The 27,385-nt window shown below is 43.7% G+C and overlaps 1 protein-coding gene across 1 annotated transcript; it reads right to left on the minus strand.

Annotated features, from left to right (window-relative positions):
- Positions 1-6,801: 6,801 nt before the first annotated feature.
- LOC116970464 (opsin-VA-like) lies at positions 6,802-27,135 on the minus strand. Its single transcript, XM_033017107.1, has 3 exons — positions 26,811-27,135; positions 7,266-7,477; positions 6,802-6,861 (listed from the first exon to the last, which is right to left on the minus strand). The coding sequence occupies exons 1-3, from the start codon at positions 27,133-27,135 to the stop codon at positions 6,802-6,804; spliced, it is 597 nt and encodes a 198-aa protein (XP_032872998.1).
- Positions 27,136-27,385: the final 250 nt, after the last annotated feature.

Raw genomic sequence — 27,385 nt, forward strand, 5'->3', positions numbered from 1 at the left:
CTCTCTCTCTCTCTCTCTCTCTCTCTCTCCCCCCCTTCCTTCCTTCCTTCTCCTTGTGCTGGGGAGCAGGGGTGAGCAATTCCTTGTCCCTTCAACAGGACAGAGTTGAGAGATATTGTAAAGGGGTTCCCTGTCAACTACATGCAATACAGAGGAAATTATATAGTCATATAGTGATACAGCATGGAAACAGGCCCTTTGGCCCAACTTGCTCACACCAGCCAACGTGACCTAGATACAATAGTCCCAACTGCCTGCTTTTGGCCCATATCCCTCCAAAACTGTCCTATCCATGTACCTGTCTGTTTCATCAGTCCATACTGTTGATCCTGTTATCTGCCTCACACACAGTTGGCTCTAGGGTGGAACACAGCAAGCATCATGGTCGGCATGGCAAACTCCATCCAAACTACCAAAAGCTTGTCACCAGACAGTAAGCAGCATGCATTGCGGCCACAAATTATGTAAGAGCCATGGCCAGAAATATGTATCGGACCATTACTATGTGAATTCCTCAATCCTCTCCCAATGTGGCTCCTGCAGAATTTAAATCCATGTAATGTAATAAAATCTGGAATAATTATGTTGAATCCAGTAACTATGACATTGAGAGAATGTCAAAAAGGCCCATCTGATGTACGAATGTCCATCGAAGAAAGAAATCTGCCATGCAGTTTCTATTCAGTCTGGTTACATGAGCTCCAGGCCCACCAATGTGACAGAGTGTTACATGCCCCTTCAATTGAGGGGCAACCAGGAATGGACAGCAAATGCAGGCTTGTGATGCCCAGCGTCCATGAATAAATCACCAATTCCAAACTCTGGGAATTGTTTTTGCAGGAAAATGTTTGGGACGGGGAATGGACAGAGTGGTTGGAAGCAATGGCAGAACAAATAGAAAGACAAGAATTGAGTTTTGGAGAACCTGATGGACTGGCAAGTTAAATTAACTCCATCTTTTGTATCCCGGCCACTCCCTCTTCTCCCCTCCCCCATCAGGCAAAAGGTATAGAAGTGTGAAAACGCACACCTCTAGATTCAGGGACAGTTTCTTCCCATCAGGCACGTGAATCATCCTACCACAACCAGAGCGGAGAGCTGAACTACTATCTACCTTCCTTGGTGACCCTGACTATCTTTGATCAGACTTTTCTGGCTTTACCTTGCACTAAACGTTACACTGTAAATGGCTCGATTGTAATCATGTATTGTCTTTCTGATGGCTGGATAGCACGCAACAAAAGCTTTTCACTCTACCTTGGTACACGTGACAATAAACTAAACTGAACTGAGAAACTGGGGGTTCCACTATCTGAGATGGAGGATTACTCTGTTTAAATCTCTTGGCTACCTTTCCTCGAAGATAGTCTTGCAGTATGCCTGAAAATAAAAAGGAACGTAACCATCATTCGCCATAGATGGGCAGCAGGCAGAATATTTGGTTGTCCGAGTGCATGTATATCATATCAGGTGTAAAGGACATAGGAATCATCTTCAAACTCCAGATTCTCCTTTAGAGAACAAACTAGTCATCAGGGCAACACCACTGTGTATAGCCTCCGTGTTGTCATTGGATCTACTTCAGATGGCCCTGGAGTTGTCATCCTAATGAGTGAGTTGGAGGTGAAAACAAGAGAAGACCTCCAGTTTTTAACTGCACATGCTACCTATGCTCTTGACCCCAACAATGTCCTAAAAACCTCAGCATGGACGGCAAGGATTTAACTTTGTTAGACTGCTGCAAGTAGAGTTCTCCTTTTCTTTATGAATCATCAGTCTAAAAATCTGTGCTTTTGTATTTTAATAATGGATCCTAAATGATTGCCTCTTTGGAATGATTCGTACAAAGCCAGATTATAATTGGCAAACTCTGCCTTTCATTCACTGACATTTATGTAATCTTTCTGCTGATATCACAGTCTGGAACATGAATGAGGCTGAGGCAATTTTCTAACAGTATAGTAGGCAAGGAAACTAATGAACACTTGGAAGGCCTTCTCTGCCAATTACTTTGTCATTTGCAATTGGAACTTGTGAATGTTGCTGGTGTATTCAGCCCTGATGTCTCCTGATCTCATGGCATCTACAGAGGGGAATGAAGTTCTGGAGTTGTGCAAGGGTATAAACTGTGGCCAAACTGAGGCATCCTGTCAAAGATTGTGGAAGTGCGGTCAGCTGGCAGAGGTAGAGCAATAAACTTAAAATGCAAGCAGGATGTAGCAATGTTACAACATTTTGAGATTTTAAAAATCAAGCCTGCAATTTATCCCATCAGATAAAGCATAAAATAAGTTTAATTTAACACCTAATTCACTTTCATATCTTCAGTATTAAAAAAGTTATGGCCCTTTTCATACTCGGAAATTAGCATCTTGTTCCCTATTACTTTTCCATTGACTTAACTCAAAAGCTGTGATCTAGGACAGTCAAAAGCCCATAACTTTCTTAAAAATTAAGAGAACTGAATGAAATTTCAGTTATTATAGGCTGAAGCATTCTAAAACAAATATGAAACAATCTTACTTGGATGATCTGAAATAAAAGCATATAATTAGTTAGTTACCTAATTGTAGCTAATTACAAAATGTAATTACTAGATCTAAACATCTATCCATTTCTTAAGAGAAAGAGATTAGTTAAAACAAATGTAGGTCCCTTGCAGTCAGAAACAGGTGAATTGATCATGGGGAACAAGGACATGGCAGACCAATTTAATAAATACTTTGATTCCGTCTTCACTAAGGAAGACATAAATAATCTGCTGGAAATAGCAGGGGACCGTGGGTCAAATGAGATGGAGGAACTGAGTGAAATCCAGGTTAGCTGGGAAGTGGTGTTAGGTAAATTGAATAGATTAAAGGCCAATAAATCCCCTGAGCCGTATAGGCTGCATCCCAGAGTACTTAAGGAAGTAGCCCCAGAAATAGTGAATGAATTAGTGATACTCCTAACAGGTTTACCACTCCGATCACTCCTAAGCCGCAGTGGTAAACCTGTGCTACACTATTATCCATGTAGGAAGGGACTGCAGATGCCAGGTTAGACCAAAGATAGACACAAAAATCTGAGTAGCTCACTGGCTCAGACAGCATCTCTGGAGAAAAAGAATAGGTGACATTTCAGGCCTGAAGAAGGGATTCAACCCGAATCGTCACCTCAGCCTTTTCTCCAGAGATGCTGTCTCACCTGCTGAGTTACTCCTGCTTTTTGTGTCTCTCTTCTACATTATTTACCCTTCTCTATTCATGCTAATGCAAGTTGGACATAATATTTGATCATGTTTATAATAAAAATGCCTCCAAAACGTGGAATTCTTTCTGCTTGTGATGTGCTTTTAAAGATGATTGCAGATTCAAAGCTGCCCTGCATTAAACTAATTCATTGACTGATCGTAAATAAAGCTCCAACTCTTAAAGGGCTTTATTCAACATTTGCACAGCACTGCTGCAAGTTCAACTTGTTTACTGATAACATAGCTGCAGGAGAGGCAGTGCGTGGGAGAGGAAGTACATTTGTTTTCCAGGCATAGACTTTCACATCCTCGGGATGAGGTTGAGAGATTTGGAATGGTCAATGTGTCAGAGGTGGTACGGTAAAAATGTAATGGAAATGATGGTGAATATTTGCTGGAATAAAATGCCACAGATAATGCACCATATACCGAGGAATAGACTGGAAATCTCCTGACTTTTCTGGCTTGACCAGGTTTTATTATGTGATTCATAAATGCAGTTATGAAACAGCCACTACAGTAACCCATGAACTCTCCAACACATCATGGTAGCCCTTTTATCAACTGCCATCTTACAGAGCTCTGTGCAATTCATTGCCACTGAAGGCGGTGGGGGCCAAGTCAATGGATATTTTTAAAGTAGGGATAGATAGATTCTTGATTTGTACGGGTGTCAGGGATGATGGGGAGAAGGCAGGAGAATGAGGTTAAGAGGGAAAGATAGATCAGCCATGATTGTATGGCGGAGTAGACTTGATGGGCTGAATGGCCTAATTCTGCTCCTATCACTAATGAACTTATAAACTCACTTCTCAACCAGTCTCACAGCTCAAGGACCATATCATACATTCTGAACGGTTCATATGTGACAAAAATGTCTTAAAAGCACACTGATGTAATGGAGTTCAGAGATTAATATATTCTAGTGGCTAGAGTATTCATCACAATTAGAATGCTGAATACAACTAATGGGTCATGTAGGACAGTTTATTGGTTCACAAAATGCTGAGCACATATATTTTCCTTCTCTTCTCACTAAAATTCAACTGCTTATTTTAGACACATGCTCTTCATCACTTCATGATTCTTCAAAAGGGAGCTGGAATGGGCAGTGGTTTACTGATAGACCTTTCACATTAAAACAAAAGTGAAATAGGCACATTCTGGAGACTAGCCTGCATTTGGAATATAGAGGCCATCCCCAGATACTGAAGGGGTTTTATTGTTACAGATGTCCAAAAGTCAATATTGTCAAATTAGAAAATACATTAATAAACCTCTCAATAAGGTAACCACTCCTTCATAATACAGTAATAAATTGCATCAAAAACACATAAGACAGACAGGAAAGAACAATTACTGGAAGTGACAGCAAACTAGTTTTTGCCATTCATGGGAAAACATGCATGGACATTTGAACTTAATAATATTGTGGGAGCCAGTTCTTATGTCGGTGTGTTCATGAATTGGCCTTTATCATCTGGAGATTGCCTGTGGACTGTGGGTTTGTAGTCTTCATTAACTCCATTTCTTGTATTAGTGAAAGTCAAGGTTTTATCTGCCTGCTGTGTACTACACTCTGTTTGAACTATTGTGCTTGTTGCCATATCATCGATTTCTCAAGATCAAAGATGAGCATAAAACCTCACACCCGAATGGTTTCTCTGATAACAGATTTCTCCCAACTAAAAGTTGCACCCCTATTAGCTGGGCGAGTAGCATGGTGTAACAGCTGCCAAATCTTTTTGTCAATTAGCTACTAGAGTCATAGACCGAAAGCATTCATGGCCAAATTAATACTGAGATGGACAACTGTGTTATTGTCTGTTGAGTATTACAGAGGTGCTTGGTACTTGGTAAGTGAAAGTCAACCCACAGATCTTTGGAAACACTGGAACTCATGGCTAATCATACAGAATAGCCGATGTTCAGATCGGGTTTGAAGTTTTGTTGGATGACTTGGAGTGAAGGGGAGAAGTTGTCCTTCCACAGTGACCAGGAAGCTCTCCAAAAACAGGATTGACCAGCTGTGGGTCAGACTTTCAGAAAGTAGTTGTCCAAAAAGTGAATTGATCTTAACCATGTGTCCAGATCCATCAATACATGTTCAGATCCCATTCTGAACCCTCACTTACTCCTTTGTTTAAAGTTTATTTCTCAAGTCTGTGAGATTTATTTCTCCGTGTGTTTTAAGGGGATGGTTACGGCGCTCACTGGAATGGTATACGTCTCGTGTCAGATGTGAGAAATCAGCGAGTGAGTAGATGTGTGCAGGAAGGAACTGCTGATGCTGATTTAAGCCAAAGATAGACACAAAAAGCTGGAGTAACTCAGCGGGTCAGACAGGAGCTCTGGAGATAAGGAATAGGTGACATTTCGGGTCAAGACTTTTCAGTGATATGCATGTGATATAGAGAGATATAGAACAAATGAATAAAAGGTATGCAAAAAAAGTAATGATGATAAAGGAAACAGGCGATTGTTGGCTGTGAGCTAGGTGAAAACGAGTTACAGACAATGAAACTCATCAGGATGACGTTGAAACTTGTACAACGACTAGGCTGGGGATGGGATGGAGAGAGAGGGGATGCAAGGGTTACCTGAAGTTAGAAAAATGTGTCCCTGATGGTGATGTCTGCAGGAGATGCTGTAGAACTGTTGTAGGATAAATGGATCATGAATGTTTCCCCAGATATTAAGCATTCGCCAAGATTGCTTGAAAATGCAAGTTTCCCTTATGAACTTTTAAGAAGTGTTATCACGTGCGGTTCATCAACACTTTGAGATTTTAATGCAATGCCTCAGTGTAGTAATCAATGGGATTGGCCCATAGTTGTCATTAATCCATGCACTTACAATTTCTGTTACTCCCTCTACATGGAGAAAAAGAGGTACATTCACTTCTCTTTGAAGCATCAGTTTCGTACCTCATTGATGGAGCATAGATGTTATTAATTTTTCATTCAGAAGATTGGAAAGAAGTGGAGACATGGAGGTTTATGGAGATTGGACATGGCTGCCAACATTGGTGTATAACCTGTCCTGCTCTATCATTCAAAAATTACAGAAATCTCTGTCAACATCTTTTTTTGAGCAGTGAAATCCTGTTATTCCTCACTCAGGTGAATGCAGGAGAACTGAAGACTCTTGATGCATAGGATCTCCAGTTGTGATTGTCATATTACCTGGAGTGCAGCAGTGCTGCTGGCATTAATGTGGGCAGGTTGGCATTACAATCAGATCAGCCATGGTTTGATTCAATAGTGGAGCTGGATCAAGGGACCAGGTGGACAACTCCAGCTCCTAATTCATATGTGCTTTTGTGTTGTCAGTCTGCAGTCATTAGGAAAGATACAAGTGAAACTGCTCCTCTCCTGGTGCAGAGTGTACACTCTTAAAAAATGTCACTTTGCAACAATTAGTGAGAACCCTTGCGGACCTTCCCGATTCTTAATTCAAAATTGTCCTGTTTCTACTCAAGTATAAATCAGCAAGCAGCTCACTGAGCTTGGTCTCATAGTGAACCTACATTATTCACAGACACTAAAAAACACTATCCCGATGATAAATCAAATTGTTTTAGTGAGGATGATCACCAAAACCAGACTGTCACATATTTCCCCACTATAATTCATTTTGAATATGTTCTGCTTCAGACTAAAAATTCCCTACACATAATCTGTGACATATAAATGACATTGTTGATTTCTTGATATTAACACAGATAATATCGAAGTGAAATTACTACAACTGTTTTAAATTAATTGCAATGAGCCTGAATTGTACTGGCTTTATCTTCCTATGACAAAAAGACAGAAAATGTTATTGGATAATCTTATAAGCATTCTCACATAACATTTAAATGTTACGAGAGGGTGAATAAATTCTGACCGGAACTCTTTTAAAATGTATGTCTTTGGTCTATAACTTGGAAATATAAAACATTGTAGATTCAAAATCAGACTTTGGTAATGGAAGGTGTACATCATTTCATACTAGTACTTTAGCTATATTCATTTCAGCAATGGGCTCACCAGTTAGGTTCACATGTCGTGCCAATTGGACTGACCGTGTAACTGCTCCATCCGATGGTGGGTGGTATGGTCCAGATGAAGGAAAAGACCCAAATGAAGATAATGCCAAGGGCAGCGTGCTTTCCTTGCAGGCGAATATTGCCCATTGGTCGGCAAATCACAAAATATCGCTCAAAGGCTAACACAGCTAGTGACCAGAGTGCCACGATCCCTGAAATACAGACACAGAAACCAAATGTAAAACACATCTGTAAGTTCTGTTTCTATTAACTATTGTGTTGAACATAGAATAGAACATAGAACAGCAGCAGAACAGGCTCTTTGGCCCACAATGTTCATGCCAAACATGGTGCCAAGACAACTCTCATCTGCCTGCACATATCCCTCCATCCTCTGTATATCCATGTGCCTATCTAAACGTCTCTTAAATGCCTCTATCGTATCTGCCTCACCCACCACCAGTGGAAGTATGTTACAGGCACTCACCACCCTCTGTGTAAAAAACTAGGCTTGCACATCTCCTTTAAACTTTGGCCCTTTCACCTTGAAGCTATACCACCTAGTATTTGATATTTCCATCCTGAGAAAATGGTTCTGACTACCTACATCTATGCCTCTCATAGTTTTATATAATTCTATTAGTTCTCCACAGCAACCACTGGCTTTACAGAGAAAATAATCCAAGTCTGTCCGACCTCTCCCTGTAGTTAATAGCCCCTAATCCTGGCATAATTCTGGTAAAAATCCTCTGCATCCTCAGTACAACTGCTCTGCACCTTTGCTGGATTAAACTCCATCTACCATTTCTCCACCAACTTCTGTAGCTAATCCTCTCTATATTGCTTCTCAGCGTTTCTCACAGCCCACGACCCCAGCAATCTTGGTGTCATCTCCAAATTTTCTAATAAACCCATCTACATTTACGTCCAAGTCATGTAACACAAACCACAGAGGTTCCAGAACAGATCCCTGCAGAACTCCTTTAGTATAAGACTTCCAGTCTGAATATTGTCCTTCCACTATAATCTTTTGTCATCTATCAGTAAGGCAATTATGAATCCATGTGGTCAAGTCACTGTTAATCCTGTAAATCTTAATCTTCTGAATCAGGTGACCATGGGGAACTTGAACAAATAGCTTACTAAAGTCAATGTACACAACCCCCTGCCCTACCCTCACTGATCACCTTTGTCACTTCCTAAACCAACTCGGTCAAGTTCGTAAGATACAACTTGTCACATGCAATGCCATACTGACTGTCCCTGATTGACCCAGATAAATATACAAATTACACAAAACAACAGAAATATATACCACCCATACAACAGCCACTATTAATCTGCATAGACTATTAATCAAATTTCATTTTAATTAAAATAGATTTTTTTCATTCAATTATCCCTGAATTTGGTAGGTAAAATGCCACCCATGGAAATGCAGAATCCGCACATACTCAAAAATTATACCCAAGCTGAAATGGACATATACCAATTAACTAAAAATTACAATTAACAATAGACAATAGAAAATAGGTGCAGGAGTAGGCCATTCGGCCCTTCGAGCCAGCACCACCATTATTCACTGTGATTGTGGCTGATCATCTACAATCCGTACCTTTCCTGCCTTCTCACCATATCCCTTGACTCCACTATCTTTAAGTGCTCTATCTAACTCTGTCTTGAAAGCATCCAGAGAATTGGCCTCCACTGCCTTCTGAGGCAGAGAATTCCACAGATTCACAACTCTCTGAGTGAAATAGTTTTTCCTCATCTCTGTTCTAAATGGCCTACCCCTTATTCTGAAACTGTGGCCCATGGTTCTGAACCACACTGAAGACTTGGTCCTTTTAGTTTAATAGAACCATTTAACCCAAACTAATACTTCAGCAGAGAAAAAGTTTTAATTTTGCAATTTCTCAAGTCATAGATGTGACTCACCAGTTGGGCTCCTCCGCCCACCCATCAATGGTGGAAATATTTTCACTTTAGAATTTCCTGATCATACACCATTTTAATCTCCTATTCTGCTGGGCAGTTCTATACATATAATTGATTCTAAAACACCTACATTAATTTCAAGAAGGCGGGTTGAATAATTTGTCAATGTTGTGTCTCTTTAATCATAAATAGTTCTTATGTTGAACCATGAATTATGTCAGTAACAATACATAACGCACACACCGTTCATTGAATTTATCAGACCAATCTGTGGAGAAGGCCAGAAATGACTGGTCTATATATAGCAATAAATCCAAGTGATGAATATCAGTTTGAAATTCCCCGCATAAACATTCATAACATCAACATTCAATGTAAAACGATTCAATCAAATCGATCAAAATATTCCTCTAATTAAAATATTATCCAGCATACTGCAAACTAACAAAATGTTTAGAGAACTAAAGAGATATACAGCACAGAAAAATCCCTTGATCCTTCTTACTCATGCCACGTTTTGATGAACATTTCAGAACTAACCCCATGATCCGAGCAATCGTTTTATCGCCATGATTTTTCAACGCATTGAAAACTTACCTCATTAGTTACAATCTTCTCTTCTTCATCTATTCACTATGTCAAAGCATGTAGAACATAGAAAGATAAAGCATGGGAGCAAGCCCATCAGCTCACCATTTCTGTGCCAAACATAATGCCAAGATAAACGTACCTCAACTGCTTACAAATGATCCATACTCCTCCATTCCCACCACGTTCCAGGTTCCAACCACCCTCAGTGTAAAAAACTCACCCTGCTCATCTTTTAAACTTTGCCTCACACTCCTAAAACAATGCCCTCTAGTCTTTGACATTTCCACCCAGGGAAAAAGGTTCTGACTGCACTATGCACGTCTCTCATAATTTTACATATTTCTACCAGCTCTCCACTGAACGCCTTGCATTTGACAGAAAACAAAGTTTGTCCAAACTCCCCTTGTAGCTAATATTTCATAATTCAGAAAACATTCTGGTAAATCTCCTTCAAAGCCTCTCCAAAGTTTCCACACCCTTTCCGTAATGGGACGATCAGAAATGCATGCAATACTCCAAACGCAGCCTAAGAAAATTCGTATAGAGCTGCATCCAAACTTCCTGACTTTTATGCTCAATGCCCTGACCAACAAAGGCGAGGGCACCATATGCCTTTTATACCTGTGTATCTACTTGTCTTGCCACTTTCAGGAACCTTTGGACCTAGACTCCAAGAGTCCTCAGCACATGTTAGGATTCTTGCCTTCAACCTTATACCGTCCCCATACATTCAACCTCCCAAAGTGCAACACCACATACTTGCTCGGATTAAACTCCATCTGCCATCTCCCTGCCCATTTCTGTAGTTGTTCAATGTCTTGCTGTACACTGTGGCACCTTTTCTCACTGTCCTCAACTCCAGCAATCTTTGTGTTGTCTGCAATCACAAAGGCTTTTTTTGCCTTACGCGATCTGTCACAATCTTAGATGATAGTGAAGAAACATTTATAAAGGTATTGTTTGATCCTTATTTGCTACAGTGTAGATTCTCCTTGCATTAACCCGGTGAATCTATGTTACAACCTAATGTTTTCCGTTATATTGGGATTTTTTATTTGTTGACAGGATAGGTTGCAAGTAATCAAAAGGGAACTGCAGATGCTGGAATATCGAAGGTACACAAAATTGCTGGGGAAACTCAGCGGGTGCAGCAGCATCTATGGAGCGAAGGAAATAGGCGACGTTTCAGGCCGAAACCCTTCTTCAGACTGATGGGGGGTGGGGGGGGGGAAGAAGAAGGAAAAGGGGAGGAGGAGGAGGAGCCCGCCCTCGGTTGCAAGTAAGACTGAAGTGCACACGACTACAAACCCCAACATCACCCCCAACCCCCTTCCATTCTACTGGCCTATGTACAGTCCCTAGAGAATGAAGTTGAGGCCTTCAGGGCAAAGCTGCCTTATCAGAGAATTGAGGCAATGTTGTGTGTTTTGTGTCACAAAGACATGTCTCATCCCCAGCTCCCCAGACATGGCCCTCCAGCCTGAATGTTTCTCCATTCATCACATGGACCGAATGGAGACATTGGAGAAGTGGAGAGGCGGAGGATCTGCCTCATGGTAATCCCTTCTTGGTGCTTAGAAATGGCGGTCCTTTCCAACTCCTGTTCTCTGCACCTGGAACACCTGGTGGTGAAGTGCCATCCCTTCTACCTCCTGAAGGAAGTAACCTCCATGAATTCTAAATAATGATGAGCCAAAGTGTGAGAGGAAGATTGATCATCTGATTGGTTCCACTACAACAACCTTACTCTCAAAGTCAGTAAAACCAAATAGATGATTGTTGACTTTAGAAGAAGCGGGCCGAGGAATGACAAACATGACTTTATCGATGGGTCGATGGTGGAGAGATTCAACAACTTCTAGTTCCTGGGCATGCCTATCTCTGAAGATCTGAAATAGACACGGGACAGGCAGCATCTCTGGAGAGAAGGAATAGGTGATGTTTCGGGTCGAGACTCTTCTTCAGACTGAAGGGTATCAGAATATCTGTCCTGCGAAACAATCCAATTATAAATGAGCCCATCAATGCCTTTCCTTCTTTAGAAGATTAAGGAGATTGGTATGTTGACGAATATTCTCTTGAACTTCTACAGATGTACAGTAGAAAGCATGTTGACTGGTTGCATCACAGCCTGGTTCAGCAACTTGAACGCCCAGGAATTAAAGTAATTTTATTTTATTTATTACAAGAATTGGACGGTTTAATAATTACAAAAAGTGGTGGTCACTGCATGCCATGGGGATTGACCTGCTCACTATCAAAGTGATCTACAGGAGGTACTGCCTCATAAAGGTCAAGAACCTACATCACCCTGGCCATGCTCCTGCTATCGGGAAGAAGATATAGGAGTCTGATAACTGTGATATCCATGTTCAGGAACAGCTTCTTCCCAACAACCATCAGGCTTTTGAATGCTACGACATGCTTCAAACTACAAACTATCTTGGTTTTATTTTCCATTATATTGGGATTTTTGATTTGTTGATCTTCTTTTTGTTGTTTACTTTAGTGAATCTACAGTGTATAATGTTTAAATACCTGCTGTGCTGCTGTAAGAAATAATATCATTGTCCCATTGCAGTAGATATGACAATTAAATACTCTTGACTCTCTTGAGCTATCAATGAATCCAGTATGGTTTCTACAATGTATTATTCAAACCTGCCTGTTAATCTAGTGGTGGCCTTAAATATATTTTATATACATTTATTATTACTCACATTCTCTATCTCCCAGTGGAAAATCGGGCTACAGTGAACCAGTTTTGACAGCTGGCCTGTGGGTTTAGGGGCAGCTCATGAGACTGTCTTATGGGTTTAAGGACAGCACAGAAGATCCCATGTGGGTTTAAAGAGATTGGAGACAGGAACTGTGAGTTTAGGACAGCACAGCAGATGCTGGGATGCAGCACCATGGGTCTAGGACAGGAACGAGAACACTGGCCGTAGGAATAGGAAGAAAGATCGAGGCCCCATGGATTACAGAGACCACAAGTCTAGTTTAGTTTATTGTGATGAGTACCATGCTAAGGTGAAAAGCCTTTTAGTTGCGTGCTATCCAGTCAGCAGAAAGATTATACATGAGTACAATAAAGCCATCCACAGTGTACAGATACATGATAAAGGGAATAATGTTTAGTGCATGATAAAGTTCTGTAAAGTTCAATTAAAGATCATCCAAGAGTCTCCAATGAGAGAGATGTTAAGTCAAGACCACACTCTAATTGGTGATAGGATAGTTCAGTTGCCTGAAAATACCTGGAAAGAAACTGTCTCTGAATCTGGAGGTGTGCATTTTCACATTTCTATACCTCTTGTCTGATGGGAGAGGGGAGAAGAGGGAGTGATCAGGTGAGACTCGGCCTTGACTATGCTGCTGGCCTTGCTGAGGCAGCGTGAAGTTTAGATGAAGTCAATGGAAGGTTGGTTTGTGTGAAGGTCTGGGCTGCGTCCACAATGTGTGGACATTGCCTTGTTGGCCTTCTGCTCAAAGCGAGCATAGAATGTGTTGTTCATCAGGTAGGGCCACAGTATCACCAGCGATGTTGCCTGACTTCACTTTGCAGCCCGATATAGTATACAGACCTTGCCACAGTCTGTGGGTGTCTGAATGATTATACTAGGATGCAAGTTTGTCCCGGTATTGCCTCTTGGCATTCTTCATGGCTTTGCAAAGATCATGGTCAAGGGTGTTCTGGCTTCCGGAGGAACAAGAAACATGTTGATAGCCCTTCGTAGTACAACTCTGAGGTTGGTTTCATTGAAGTCTCTGGCTACAATGAACAGGGCATTGAGACAGAGGAGCCAAGGGTTTAGAGAAGGCATGGGAGAGACAAAGGGCCATCTGCTTTGATGATGGAGGGCACATGGGTGTATAGATAGTAGAGGAGATATACACCCTATGGGTTTAAAAACATTGTTGGAGTCCAATGGCAGAATGGCATTTCAGAATGGCAGGCAGTGACTAGTGGAGTACCGCAATGCTCAGTGCTGGGATCCCAGCTATTTACAATATATATTAATGATCTGGATGAGGGAATTGAATGCAACATCTCCAAGTTTGCGGATGACACGAAGCTGGGGGGCAGTGTTAGCTGTGAGGAGGATGCTAGGTGGCTGCAAGGTGACTTGGATAGGTTGGGTGAGTGGGCAAATGTATGGCAGATGTAATATAATGTGGATAAATGTGAGGTTATCCACTTTGGTGGCAAAAACAAGAAAGTAGACTATTATCTGAATGGTGGCCGATTAAGAAAAGGGGAGATGCAACGAGACCTGGGTGTCATGGTACACCAGTCATTGAAAGTAGGCATGCCGGTGCAGCAGGCAGTGAAGAAAGCGAATGGCATGTTAGCATTCATAGCAAAAGGATTTGAGTATAGGAGCAGGGAGGTTCTACTGCAGTTGTACAGGGTCTTGGTGAGACCACATCTGGAGTATTGCGTACGGTTTTGGTCTCCTAATCTGAGGAAAGACATTCTTGCCATGGAGGGAGTACAGAGAAGGTTCACCAGACTGATTCCTGGGATGGCAGGACTTTCATATGAAGAAAGACTGGATAGACTCGGCTTGTACACGTTAGAATTTAGAAGATTGAGGGGGGATCTTATAGAAACTTACAAAATTCTTAAGGGGTTGGACAGGCTAGATGCAGGAAGATTATTCCTGATGTTGGGGAAGTCCAGAACAAGGGGTCACAGTTTAAGGATAAGAGGGAAGTCTTTTAGGACCGAGATGAGAAAATCATTTTTTACACACAGAGTGGTGAATCTGTGAAATTCTCTGCCACAGAAGGTAGTTGAGGCCAGTTCATTGGCTGGATTTAAGGGAGTTAGATGTGGCCCTTGTGGCTAAAGGGATCAGGGGGTATGGAGAGAAGGCAGGTATGAGATATTGATTTGGATGATCAGCCATGATCATATTGAATGGCGGTGCAGGCTCGAAGGGCCGAATGGCCTACTCCTGCACCTATTTTCTATGTTTCTATGTTTCTATGAAGACCTTTCAGCCTAGGGACTTGTACGTAAGATACTTCCCACTGGATGAATCCATTACCGTCAACTGGGAAACTGCTTTTGTGACCCATCAAAATGGCTGCAATGCTCTGGGGGACCATGTTCTGTTGACATCACACTGCAACAGATGGTGGCTGAGGATTCTCCTGCGATTATCTAGGTGTGGCTCAGTGAGGTCAGGGTTCAGTCAGCATGGCTGCAATGATGGAAGGTGAGGTCAATCTGTCGGCTGGAGGCTGTCCGGAAGGGGGGAAAGTGGAGGGTTCAAGGAGGAGTTGGAAAGTGGTCGACAGTGTCATTCTGGGAGAGAGATCGTGGCTGCCAGCTTTAGAGACAGAGTAGCAAACGTAGAGAGTAGGTAAGTTGGGTGGAAACAAAGGGAGCAAGAGAAAAGAGGTCATGGATGGTGAAGGAGTTGAACGTGAAGGGGTCTGAGGGAGGAAAAGGTAGTCAAATAAAATTTGAAAATAATTTCACAGTGACATGTCACATATGACAATAAAGTATTCATAAATGAAAGAATGGCAGAAGTCAGGAGGCTAATAAGTGTCAGCGAGTGAGTGCATGATTGAGTGCGTGAGTGATTGAGTGAGTACCTATATGGATTTGTGCGTAGGTGTGTGCCTACATACATGTGCGCTCCATCTGTGCAGAAGGTCCAAGTCTGCAATTGCCTTGGATCTTACTGCTATTGGACCAAGACTTGCTCTTTCAACCATGCATGGTGTGGTGGCTGGGGTGCAATAGACACCCACACTAAAAGCATGTAGGCACTGGTATTTCTCACTCCATGGAACTGGAAATGAAACTTCATCCTCCACCCCAGGGCTGATCAGGAGGTCCGGGCCGCTGAGGAGGAGGATGTTCACCGTCGGGGTTCGGCGTCGGCGTTCCACCAGCCCGGCGTGAGGGCCTGAACATCGGGCCGCCCGGTGCGGCGACTGCGGGTGCTAGGAAGGCCTCGACCACGAGTGAACATCTGGGAAGAACGGAGGGGAGGCTGGCTGGACTATGGTGCCTTCCTCACCTTGGTGCCACTGTGTTATGTTGTGTCGTGGACTTTCAGTGTTTGTGCTTTTTTTTAAATTCTATTTTATTTTTAATATGTTTTATTATTTATTATTATTTATTTATTTTTATTTTTATGATACTGCCTGTAAGGGAAATTCATTTTGTTGTCTCTAACTGAGACAATGACAATAAATTTGAATACAATACAATACAAAAGAGGAATGGCCTAAGAAGAAGAAAATACAAAGAAAGATCAAAGTCTGGCATGACGATTAGATCAGATTGCATTGAATTGAATAAATTGAATAAATGTTATTAGCCAAGTATGTATACATACAAATAATTTGCCTTGGTGCTTTGCTCGCAAGTAACAACATGATATAGGGTCCACAATTAAAAATAAAACATTATCATTTAAACATGTGATGAATTAAATAAAATACCAGAGCAAAAGGAGGCTACAGGCTTTTGGTACTGCTCGTGGAAAAAAAACTGTTTTTATGTCTGGCTATGGAGGCTTTGACAGTCCGGAGTCGCCATCCAGAGGGAAGTACTTCAAAGAGTTTGTGGCCAGGGTGAGAGGGGTCAGAGATGATCTTACCCACTCTCATCCTGGCCCTTGCAGAGTACAGTTCGTTGATAGGGAGAAGGTTGCAGCCAACAACCTTCTCAGCTGATCGAACAATGCGCTGCGGCCTCCAGATGTCATGCTTGGTGGTTGAGCCAAACCAGACCATGATGGAGAAGGTGAGGACAGACTCTATGACGGCAGTATAAAACTGGACCATCATTACCTGTGGCAGATTGTGTTTTCTCAGCTGCCGCAGGAAGTATATCCTCTGTTGGGCCTTTTTGACTGTGGAGTCGATGGTGGCCTCCCAATTTAAGGTCCCTGGAGATGATGGTTCCAAGGAACTTAAATGACTCCACAGATGTGACTGTGATGCTGTTGAAGGTGAGTGGGAGGAGGGGAAGGGGAGCTCTCCTAAAGTCTACAATCAATTCCACTGTCTTAAGAGCATTGAGCTCCAGGTTGTTGTGATGGCACCAGGACACCAGCTGTGTCACTTCCTGTCTGTAGGCAGATTCCTCCCCATCCTGGATCAGTCCAATCAGGGTTGTGGCATCCGCAACCTTGAGAAGCTTGACAGAGGTGTCTGTGGAGGTGCAGTCATTGGTGTAGAGAGAGTAGAGGAGAGGGGAGAGTACGCAGCCTTGTGGTGCTCCTATGCTGAGGGTCAACGGGTCCAAGATGTGCTTTCCCAGCCTCACATGCTGCTTCCTGTCTGTCAGGAAGTTGATGATCCACTGACAGAGTGGTTCAGGCACAGTTAACTGGGAGAGTTTGGAATGTAGTAGCTCTGGCACAATGGTGTTGAATGCTCTTGGTGCTGGAGGATGAAGTGCAGGCCTAGGTTGACTGCATCTTCCACTGATCTAATGGCCCTGCATGCAAACTGCAGGGGGTCCAGCAGGGGGTTTGTGATATTTTTCAGGTTGGCCAGTACAAGTCTTTCAAGGATCTTCATGACTACAGAAGTCTCTGCGACAGGTCTCTAGTCATTAAGACCAGTAGCCCTTGGCTTTGTGGGTACAGGAACAATAGTGGAGACTTTGAATTAGGCAGGGACAGTGCAGGTTTGCAAGGACCGATTGAAAATGTCTGTGTAGACTGGTGCCAGTTGTTCGGCACAGAGCTTGAGGGTAGAGGGGGAAACATTGTCCGGTCCAGGAAATTTCCGCCTTCTCTGACTCCTGAATAGCTTTTCCACCTCCTAGATTAACCAGATCACAAAGAAACAAAGCGATGCATGACAGAAAGCATCAAAGCACGGTATAAATAACCTAAGGATAAGCATTGAATTCAGCACGTGGAGACCCAATAGGAAAAAGCAAATACGTTGATTTAAATCTACTTGTAGTTAAATAGGCTTCAAAGTTCAGTTTTTCATGGTACACCACCAGAAGCAGTACTTTGTGGAACACCTGCGGTATAGCAGAACTTGGAGAACACCCATTTGATTGTACTCTGGTGCTATAGTTTCTCACCGTGCTGAAGTCAATTAAGACTAAACTACTTATTATTCCCGATGTTGGGGAAGTCCAGAACTAGGGGTCACAGTTTAAGGATAAGAGGGAAGTCTTTTAGGACCGAGATGAGAAAATCATTTTTTACACAGAGAGTGGTGAATCTGTGGAATTCTCTGCCACAGAAGGTAGTTGAGGCCAGTTCATTGGCTATATTTAAGTTAGATGTGGCCCTTGTGGCTAAAGGGATCAGGGGGTATGGAGAGAAGGCAGGGATGGGATACTGAGTTGGATGATCAGCCATGATCATATCGAATGGCGGTGCAGGCTCGAAGGGCCGAATGGCCTACTCCTGCACCTATTTTCTGTGTTTCTAAACAAAATCAGCATGGAAGTTGAGAATTATTCTTATATCAACACCAATCCTGTTTACGCATATAACCACACATCCACAAAACTATCCCAGGCAACTGAATTCCATTTTGTATCAGGAGCGGAAATAAGATAAGTGACTAATAGCCATATCAGACACTCATTCTGAAAAAAAGATCAACATTTCTTGGGTTAGTTCAGTTTAGTGTTTAGTTTATTGTCATGTGTATTGAGATACTATGAAAAACTTTTGTTGCATGCTATTTATTATGTTATTAAAGATAAATTGTTTGCAAACAAACAACTTTAACCGTTCAAATTGGGCCTTTCCAGTTTTCGTCGTGATCCCATTAGCTCCTCTTACAGTGGAGAGAACACCAGCAGACTACGGGAAGATTTGGAAAATCGGGTGAGATAAGAAATCTTACAAAAGAAAGTAATATCGGGAAGCGTGAGTGAACATAATTTGAGAGAAAGAATATGCAAAGGGAAATGTAACTGAAGTGGCATAATTTTATAAGATTTGCTAGAGCAGTGATACTTTGAGATGCGCAAGCACGACTCTCTGAATGAAGAGCAGGTTGGCTGTTGGAAATAGATAAAGGATGCGTGACTTTGTAATCAGAAACAAAATCAACAAAATCAAATGTTAACCCATAATATGACACCAATCAGGTGTCTTTTGGCTATTTCATGTTTCAGAAGGATTTTTTAGGTTTAGGCAACATTCGGCCCATCAAGTCTACTCCGCCATTCAATCATGGCTGATCTGTCATTCCCTCTCAACCCCATTCTCCTGCTTTCTACTCAAGACCTTTGACAACCTTACTATTCAAGAAAATGTATCTTCCCTCTCCACTCTTAATCCATGGCAAATGAAATGCAAAACATTAATTGGTTGGGCCCTTCGGAGTTTTGGTGCACAAAGGGACTTTGGCGTGCAAGTCCATAGCTACGTGAAAATAACAACACCAGCGGATAAGGTGGTAAAGAAGGTTTTCAGCATGTTTGTTTTCATCAGTCAAGGCATTGAGTATAAAAGTTGACGTCATGCTGCAGCTTTATAACATTAGGCTACATTTGGAGTATAGCACATCCCTGCATTATGGAGGGATCAGATTTTCTCTATATCACGATTCTCCATAACACAAACCCTGGACATAATTTGACAAAATATTTTGTTTGTTTCGCATTTGTGATTACTAATTTCTGTGTTTCTCACATACAATTCGTAAGCGTGAATCTTTAATTTTCCATCAAAATTGTATATGGTTGTGAATTGTGAAATCCTTTAGGGGGTGTTTCTGTTACCCAAACTGCCGCGATGTAACAGTACACTGCAATGTATGCAGTTCTGGTATTGCCACATTACAGGAAAGATGGGGCTTGGGAAGGTGTGCAGAAGAGATTCACCAGGAAGTAACTTGGATTGGGTCAACATTAGTTATAAGGAGAGGTTAGACAATCTTGGATTATTTTATCTGGACTGTTGGAGTTGAGGGGCAACCTGATAGAAGTATATACAATTCTAACAGATGTAGATAGGGAAGATGGACAGTCTTTTTCTCCAGGATGAAAATATTAGGTTCTAGAGGGCAGAGCTTGAAAATGAGAGGGGCAAACTTTAAAGAAGATGTGTGGGGCAAGTTTTTCAGTTCAGTTTAGTTTATTGTCACGTGTACCGAGGTACAGTGAAGAGGTAGATAGTAGTTCAGCACTGCTCTCTGGTTGTGGAAGGATGATTCAGATGTCTGATAACAGCTGGGAAGAAACTGTCACTGAATCAGGTGTTTTATGCACACCGAGGATGATGAGTGCCTGGAACATGGTGCCAAGGTGGTGGTGGAGGCAGATAGAATAGTGGCATTTTAGAGACTTGTTACCAGGCACATGGATGTGTATAGATATAGATTATGTCTCACAGAGTCTCTTGTCGAGAGTAGGTGAATCGAGGATCAGAGGACATAGGTTTAAGGTGATGGGGAAAAGATTTAATAGGGATCTGAGGGGTAACTTTTTCACACAACGGGTGGTGGGTGCATGGAACAAGCTGCCAGAGGAGGTAGTTGTGGCTGGGACTATCCCAACATGCTTGCTGTGTTCCACCCTAGAGCCAACTCTGTGTGAGGCAGATAACAGGATCAACAGTATGGACTGATGAAACAGTTAGACAGGTACATGGATAGGACAGGTTTGGAGAGATATGGTGCAAATATGGGCAGGTGGAACTAATGTAGCTGAGACATGTTGACCGGTGTGGGCAAGTTGGGCCGAAGGGTCTCTTTACACACTATCTGACTCTATGACGCTATGTGCTGGCATATAAGAGTTTGTCTTGGCTTTATGTTTGGCACAGACAAAATACCTATTCCTGTGTAGTACTGTTCTCTGTTGCATGTTTTAAGTTATACGCGGGATTGGCAAATATTTGGCCCCAATGAAAAGATTGTTATTAATGATAAATGTAACTAAATCAGATTTTTGTCTGTTCAATGTTTAATATTTCTAAGTAATACAAGACATAAATAACATTACATTACCATTTTTACTCATGATCAAGAATGCTGGAATCTTGACATAAAACCATGAGAGAAACATTATGAAGTATATTGCAAAATATCAGAACATTACAAAGAGCTTGACATCTAATGAAGACCTTTTAAAGTGTTGTATTTCAGAAAATCTGGCTGTCCATTTGTGCCTGAAGAAGTCCCCTCGGACAACAGTGTGAGAAGAACAGATATGTTTTTGGTGATACTTATTAGAAGAAAGATCGGCAAAGGCTATTGAGAGAACTCTGCTATTTTTCGAAATAATGCTATGCGATCTTTCACATCCATCTGTGCGGCATCTCATCTGTAATAGTATACCTGACATTACAGTACTACACAGCCATGAAGTAGAATGTCAAATAATGAACTTCAGATAATGAACTTACATCCTTTCACTCAGGGATGAGAGCGGTGCACGTTGAGCCACGTCTGACACTTTAAAAGTCAAAGGCAGTGTTAGGTTATCAAGCTTCATCTGTCGAGTTAAATATTTCACACCTATGACCAAGAGCGGAACTCGCTACCAAAATATGGAGGGGGCGGGGGACACCATTTTTTGGGGGCCACGCGCGCACGCGCACACTCACACACGTGCGCGAGGCTTCGGAGGTTCAATCCAGCGCTAAATACAGCTCAACTGCCTGTCTCACCAGGTTAACTACAGCCCTGTCTGGACTGACGGGATACCAGCACTGCTTCTCCCCGCTGGCCATATTTCCCGCAAATCCAGGCCGGGCTGTAGGCTCACCTGGCGGGACAGGCAGAGTTGAGCTGCAATTAGCGCTGTTTCTCTGCGCTGGCCCGTCTGATTCCCAACCAAAGATCCTATAGCAGAGGATCTTTTCTGCCGACCTCTCTGGTCACCCGTAGGGGGTGGGGGGGGGGGGTACTCGGCAGGGGACAGGACAGCGCCGGAGAGCCGGCCGGGATCGATCCTGGCTGCGGATGAGGAGCAGGTCTGTGCCATGTCTCCCTCCTCCAATCACCGCGCTCTATCCTCAGTCCCACCCTGGTTTTTCGCCCCTGCCTATGACTACAAATCCATCAGACAGTGGTCAGCATGTAATGTCCTGGCCTTCCATGAGTCTGATCATTCACCTTTCCTGTACTCCTCATGATTTTATAAACCTCTGTAAGGTCACCCCTCAGTCTCCTTAATTCCCCACACTCCAAAGATGTACATAGGCTTGTAGAATTGTAAATTGCCTCTAGTGCTTGTTGGATAGTGTTAATGTGTGGAGATCGCTGGTTGGTGCAGACTCGGTGGGCCAAAGGGCCAGTTTCCTTGCTGTATCTAAACCAAACTAAATGTTTGTAAATAGACACAAAAAGCTGGAGCAACTCAGCGGGATAGGCAGCATTTCTGGAGAACAAGGAATAGGTGAGGTTTCGGGTCGAGATCCTTCTTCAGACTGGTTAGGGATAAGGGAAACGAGAGATATCGACGGTGATGTGGAGAGATAAAGAACAATGAATGAAAGATATACAATAAAACAATGATGATAAAGGAAACAGGCCATTGTAAGCAGTTTGTAGGGTGAAAATGAGAAGCTAGTGCGACTTGGGTGGGGAGGGATAGACAGAGAGGGAATGCCGGGCTACTTGAAGTGAGAGAAATCAATATTCATACAACAAGCGAAATATGAGATGCTGTTCCTCCAATTTACGTTTAGCCTCACTCTGACAATGGAGGAGACCAAGGACAGAAAGGTTTATGTCGGAATGAAAAGGAGAAGTAAAGTGTCCAGCAAACGGGAGATCAGGTTGGTTCACGCGGGCTAAGCGAAGGTGTTCCACGAAACGATTGCCCAGTCAGTGTTTGGTCTCGCCGATGTACAAGAGTCCACATCTTGAACAGCAGATGCCATAGATGAGGTTGCAGGGGGTGCAAGTGAACCTTTTTTTAACCTGAAAGGTCTGTCGGGGTCCCTGGACGGTCGAGGGAGGAGGTATAATGACTGGTGTTGCATCATCTGCGGTAGCTGGGGAAGGTACCTGGGGAGGGGGTGGTTTGGATGGGAAGGGATGAGTTAACCAGAGAGTTGCGGAGGGAACAGTCTCTGTGGAAGGTGGAAAGTGGTGGAGATGGGAAAATGTGGCTAGTGGTGGTATTCCGTTGGAGGTGGCGGAAATTTCAGAGGATTATGTGTTGTATGTGACGGCTGATGGGATGGAAGGGAAGAAGTAGGGGGACTCTGTCTCTTTTGGACTAGGGGGAGGGAACAAGGGCGGAGCTGCAGGGTACTGATGAGACACAAGTGAGGGCCTCCTCTATGATAGGAGAGGGGAACCCCCGTTCCCTAAAGAATGAGAATATCTCAGAAGCTCTAGACTGGAACACCTCATCTTGGGTGCTGATGCATTGGAGATGGTGGAATTGGGGGTAGGGGATAGAGTCTTTGCAGGAAGCCGGGTAGGAAGAAGTGTAGTCGAGATAGTTGTGGGAGTCAGTGGATTTGTAATAGATGTCAGTCAATAGTCTATTTCTTGTGATGGAGACTGTGAGATCATGAAAGGGGAAGATGTCAGAGATGGTCCAAGTAAATTTGAGTGCAGGATGAAAATTGGTGGTGAAGTTGATGAAGTCCATGAGTCCTGCATGGGTGCAGGAGGTAGTACCGATGCAGTAATCAATGTAACACAGATAGAGTTTGGGGATAGGGCCAGTGTACGCCTGGAACAGGGATTGTTCAGCGTACCCTACAAAGGGCCAGGCATAGCTGTGGCCCATGCGGGTGCCCATAGCTACGCCTTGGATTTGGAGGAGGTGGGAGTAATCAAAGGTGAAGTTGTTGAGGGTGAGGGCCAGCTCCGCTAGGTGGAGTAGAGTGTTGGTAGAGGGAAATTGGATGGTTCTGTGGTCAAGTAACAAACAGACGGGCTTTAAGGCCTTCCTGGTGGGGGATTGAAAAGCGGAAGTCATTAAAGAGATGAAGGGCATGCTTCTTGGACATAGGTCGGGAGAGATTGGGCCAGGGGGGATAGGATGGAGTCAAAGTACATGGAAATCATTTCAGTGGGACAGGAGCTGGCAGAAACAGTGGGTCGGCCAGGGCAGTTGTGTTTGTGGATTTTTAGGAGAAGTTAAAAACGGGCTGTGTGGGGCTGGGAAACGATACGGTTGGAGGCTGTGGAAGGCAGACAGCCAGGAGTGATGAAACCAGTAATGCTGTTTGAGATTAAGGCTTGGTACTCATCTGTGGGATCATGGTCCAAGGATATGTAGGAGGAGGTGTTTGAAGAGTTGTCGCCTGGCCTCAGCCCAGTAGAGGTCAGCGTGCCAGACTAACACAGCACCTCCCTTATGGGCAGGTTTGATTATAATATCTAGGTTGCTGCAGAATGAGCGGAGGACAGTACGTTCAGAGGGGGTGAGGTTGGAGTAGATAAGGGGAGTGGAAACGTTGAGATAGTTGCTGTCACGCCGACAGTTTAAATAAAGAGGTCTAGAGAGGGTAGAATGCCATTCGGAGGAGTCCAAGGGGAGGGGGACCAGTGGTGACTGGAGAAGGGGGCATCACTGGGTGGTGAGGACTCCCTCCCATAGGAAAAGGCACGGAAGTGGAGGGAAGAAAATCTCTACATCATGACGGACCCGGATCTTGTTGAGGAGGGGGCGGAGGGGAACGAAGGTGAGGCCTCTGTTGAGGACAGACCGTTCGGTATCAGAAAGGGGGAGGTCATAGGGGATGGTGAAGACACGACAAGGGTGAGGATTTGAGTCAGAGGAAGGTCGGGGCGTGGACAAAGGCTGAGGCGAGATCTGGTGGGGGGGATGGTGGGTGTTCTGCGAGGAGGGGGGGGGGGGGGGGGGCGTGAGGACTATTCTATGGGTGGGGGGTGGTCGGGGTAACCTGGTTAAAAGAGGGGGAAGAGGAAGACCCATCACTGAGATTCACTGTAGGGGGGAGGGAGCAGTAGGACCCAGCAGTCAGGCCACGTGGTGTCGCTGTACTTGATGTACTAACTCATCCGCTGAAGGCAAAGGTGCAAATGCCCTCCTTCATCACTCCTGTCTACCTGTGTCATACACTATGTATTTGCACCCCAATTCTCACTGTTCTACCGCACTGGCCCTGCATTTCACAGTGTAGACATAGCTAAGAGTAATTCTAGTGAAAGTTTATCATATTCAGTGTTAGTTCCATTTTTCTGTACCAGCATTATCTGTGTATATTTTACAACCCAGCGAATGATCTACCTAGATTAGGATTGTATTGTTTTAACTAATTTAGGTTGGATTTAACATTTAGACTCTGCCTTAGAGATACAGCGTGGAATCGGGCCCTTCGTCCCACCTAGTCTGCGCCAACCAATACACTATCACTATCCTACACACACTAGAGACAATTTACAAATTACAGGAGCCGATCAACCTGCAAACCTGTACGTCTTTAGAGAAACCGGAGCACCCGAGAAAAACGACGCGGTCACGGGTAGAAGGCACAAACTCCGTACGGACAGGCATCGTTGCGCCTAAATTACAGAAAAGGGGTAGTTTTTAAGTATTCTTGTGGGATTGCTGCTATCACAGTGCGAACAGCCCGAAGGCCGTTTGAGCAACTAACAATTATGTTCTGGGGACAATTAAGGCACGGGCGGCATTGAGTTTGCACACTCGCAGCTTTACTCACCCGGTTTGCATACGAGTGAGATTGCAATGGTTTACAAAGGCTGGCTCTTGTAACATCGGACAAATTAGATGAAGTTCCCGTTCTCCCCTGTACCGTACATTCCGTTCTGCTTCCAGATGCATCCCGTGATGGTGCACCCCACAGGCGTCGCTCTCCACACAAACCCACTCCATGTTCAAACTAAATGTCGCTGGGCTTGTCGCTCCGCGGCTAGCTCCAGAAGGCGGCGTCTCGTTCCGCTGTCACTCCGTCCCCGGCAAGGTTTTCTCCTGTGCTCTGTCCAAGTGCGCCTAATCTGCGCGGAAGGTTTCGGGGCATGTCTTTTCTATTTCCAAAACAGGCTCATTGTCAAATACGCGGCCGAAGAATGAATCGCACAGTCCCGTTGCTCCCGTCTCAGTTTTAAGTTGAAACTACTGAGCTGACGGATGCTACTACAGGAAGATCTCCAGTAAGTCTTCAGGAGCATCGGGGTCTCTCACTGAATACACAACTGAGTAAGGGTCTCGACCCGAAACGTCACCCGTTCCTTCTCTCCAGAGATGCTGCCTGTCCCGCTGAGTTACTCCAGTGTTTTTGTGTCTATCTTCGGAATAAACCAGTATCTGCAGTTCCTTCCTACACATGTTTACCTTTCCGACAGCATCTTCTGTTCGTGAAACCGATGCTAATGTGAAAGGAGCTGGAGACGTGAAGCAGTGGCCACGAAAAAGGGTTACCACCATTGAGCTCAGATATGCCGCTAACACTTGCCCTGCGAACCACGATCACAGTGAACAGGCGCTGATATCTCAGCCTTTGGAGGCAGGGACGGATTCGTACTTGGCTCCCGCCGCGTGTTAATTCCATGGAACGCACTTTAATTTCACTCCACGTTTTATAAAAGCCTCACGTAGCTAAAGCGGCGCGCATTTCTCTGCAGAGCCTCTCAAAGTCTACAATGACTGTCTCCACACACAGTAGTTTCAACTTAAAACTGAGATGACGGGCAACGGGACTGTGCGTTTCTTTCATCGGCCGCGTATTTGTCAACGAGTCGGTTTTCGACTGAACGGATAAAATAGATGCTGGGGCAAGTGACACGTTCATAATTGATTGCCACTGAAAATGCAGATCGGTAATGTTTACTACCTAACATCCGACTGCAGCGGTACAATATCATTGCGAAAAGCTCTCGCCCCAGTAACCTGTTGCAATGGCGGCGGTTCCACAGAGCACCAATTGACTGTATGTTCTATCAAGGAAAATATAATCTGGCCAATCGAAATGCCCTCTTAACATATTTTATATTACCTGCACAAGTCCTCACCATTTCCCTCCCCAATTACAATCGCCAAAAACATTGGGCAAACAACTTACTTGATAGAACTATCAAAATTAACTTCAAAAAGAAAATGTGACTTACCCAAAAAAGTTACCGCGAACCCTTCTAAAACGCACGCCCAGACTCCCATGACGAAATATCCGTACAGGTTGGTGATAAAACTCAGGGACCCGCCGATAGCCGAGACCAGGAAATCGGCTAGGGATAAATTGAGAATTATGTAATTCAGAGGCTGCCTCAGCTGCTTGTACTTGTACGTCACCAACAGGACGATGAAGTTTTCGGAAAGCGATAAAAATGTCACGAAAAACATGACAGTCGCCAAAAGTTTGAAGTTCCAGGGTTCGATTGTTTCCAGGGGGCCGCGGAACGGGTCCACTGGCCGGGAGATCGCAGCGGTCGGCATGGTTGCGTTCACAACACTATCCCACGAGGAATTCATCCTTTACGCACCAAGATGGACACATTCACCGGTAGCATCTACCAAGCACCACGGATTTGCTTCATGTTTACCAAACTATTGTGAACACTCATGATGAAACTCACAGTGAACAGGCAAGTATAAATCAATCTGTAGGTTATTTACTCCTTGACCACTTCTCTATTTAAGATGCGCTGCCCTGGATTTCAGCGCAATTAATTAAACTATCTTCAGG

Source organism: Amblyraja radiata, unplaced genomic scaffold (genome assembly GCF_010909765.2).
Source record: "Amblyraja radiata isolate CabotCenter1 unplaced genomic scaffold, sAmbRad1.1.pri scaffold_914_ctg1, whole genome shotgun sequence".
NCBI lineage: Eukaryota > Metazoa > Chordata > Chondrichthyes > Rajiformes > Rajidae > Amblyraja > Amblyraja radiata.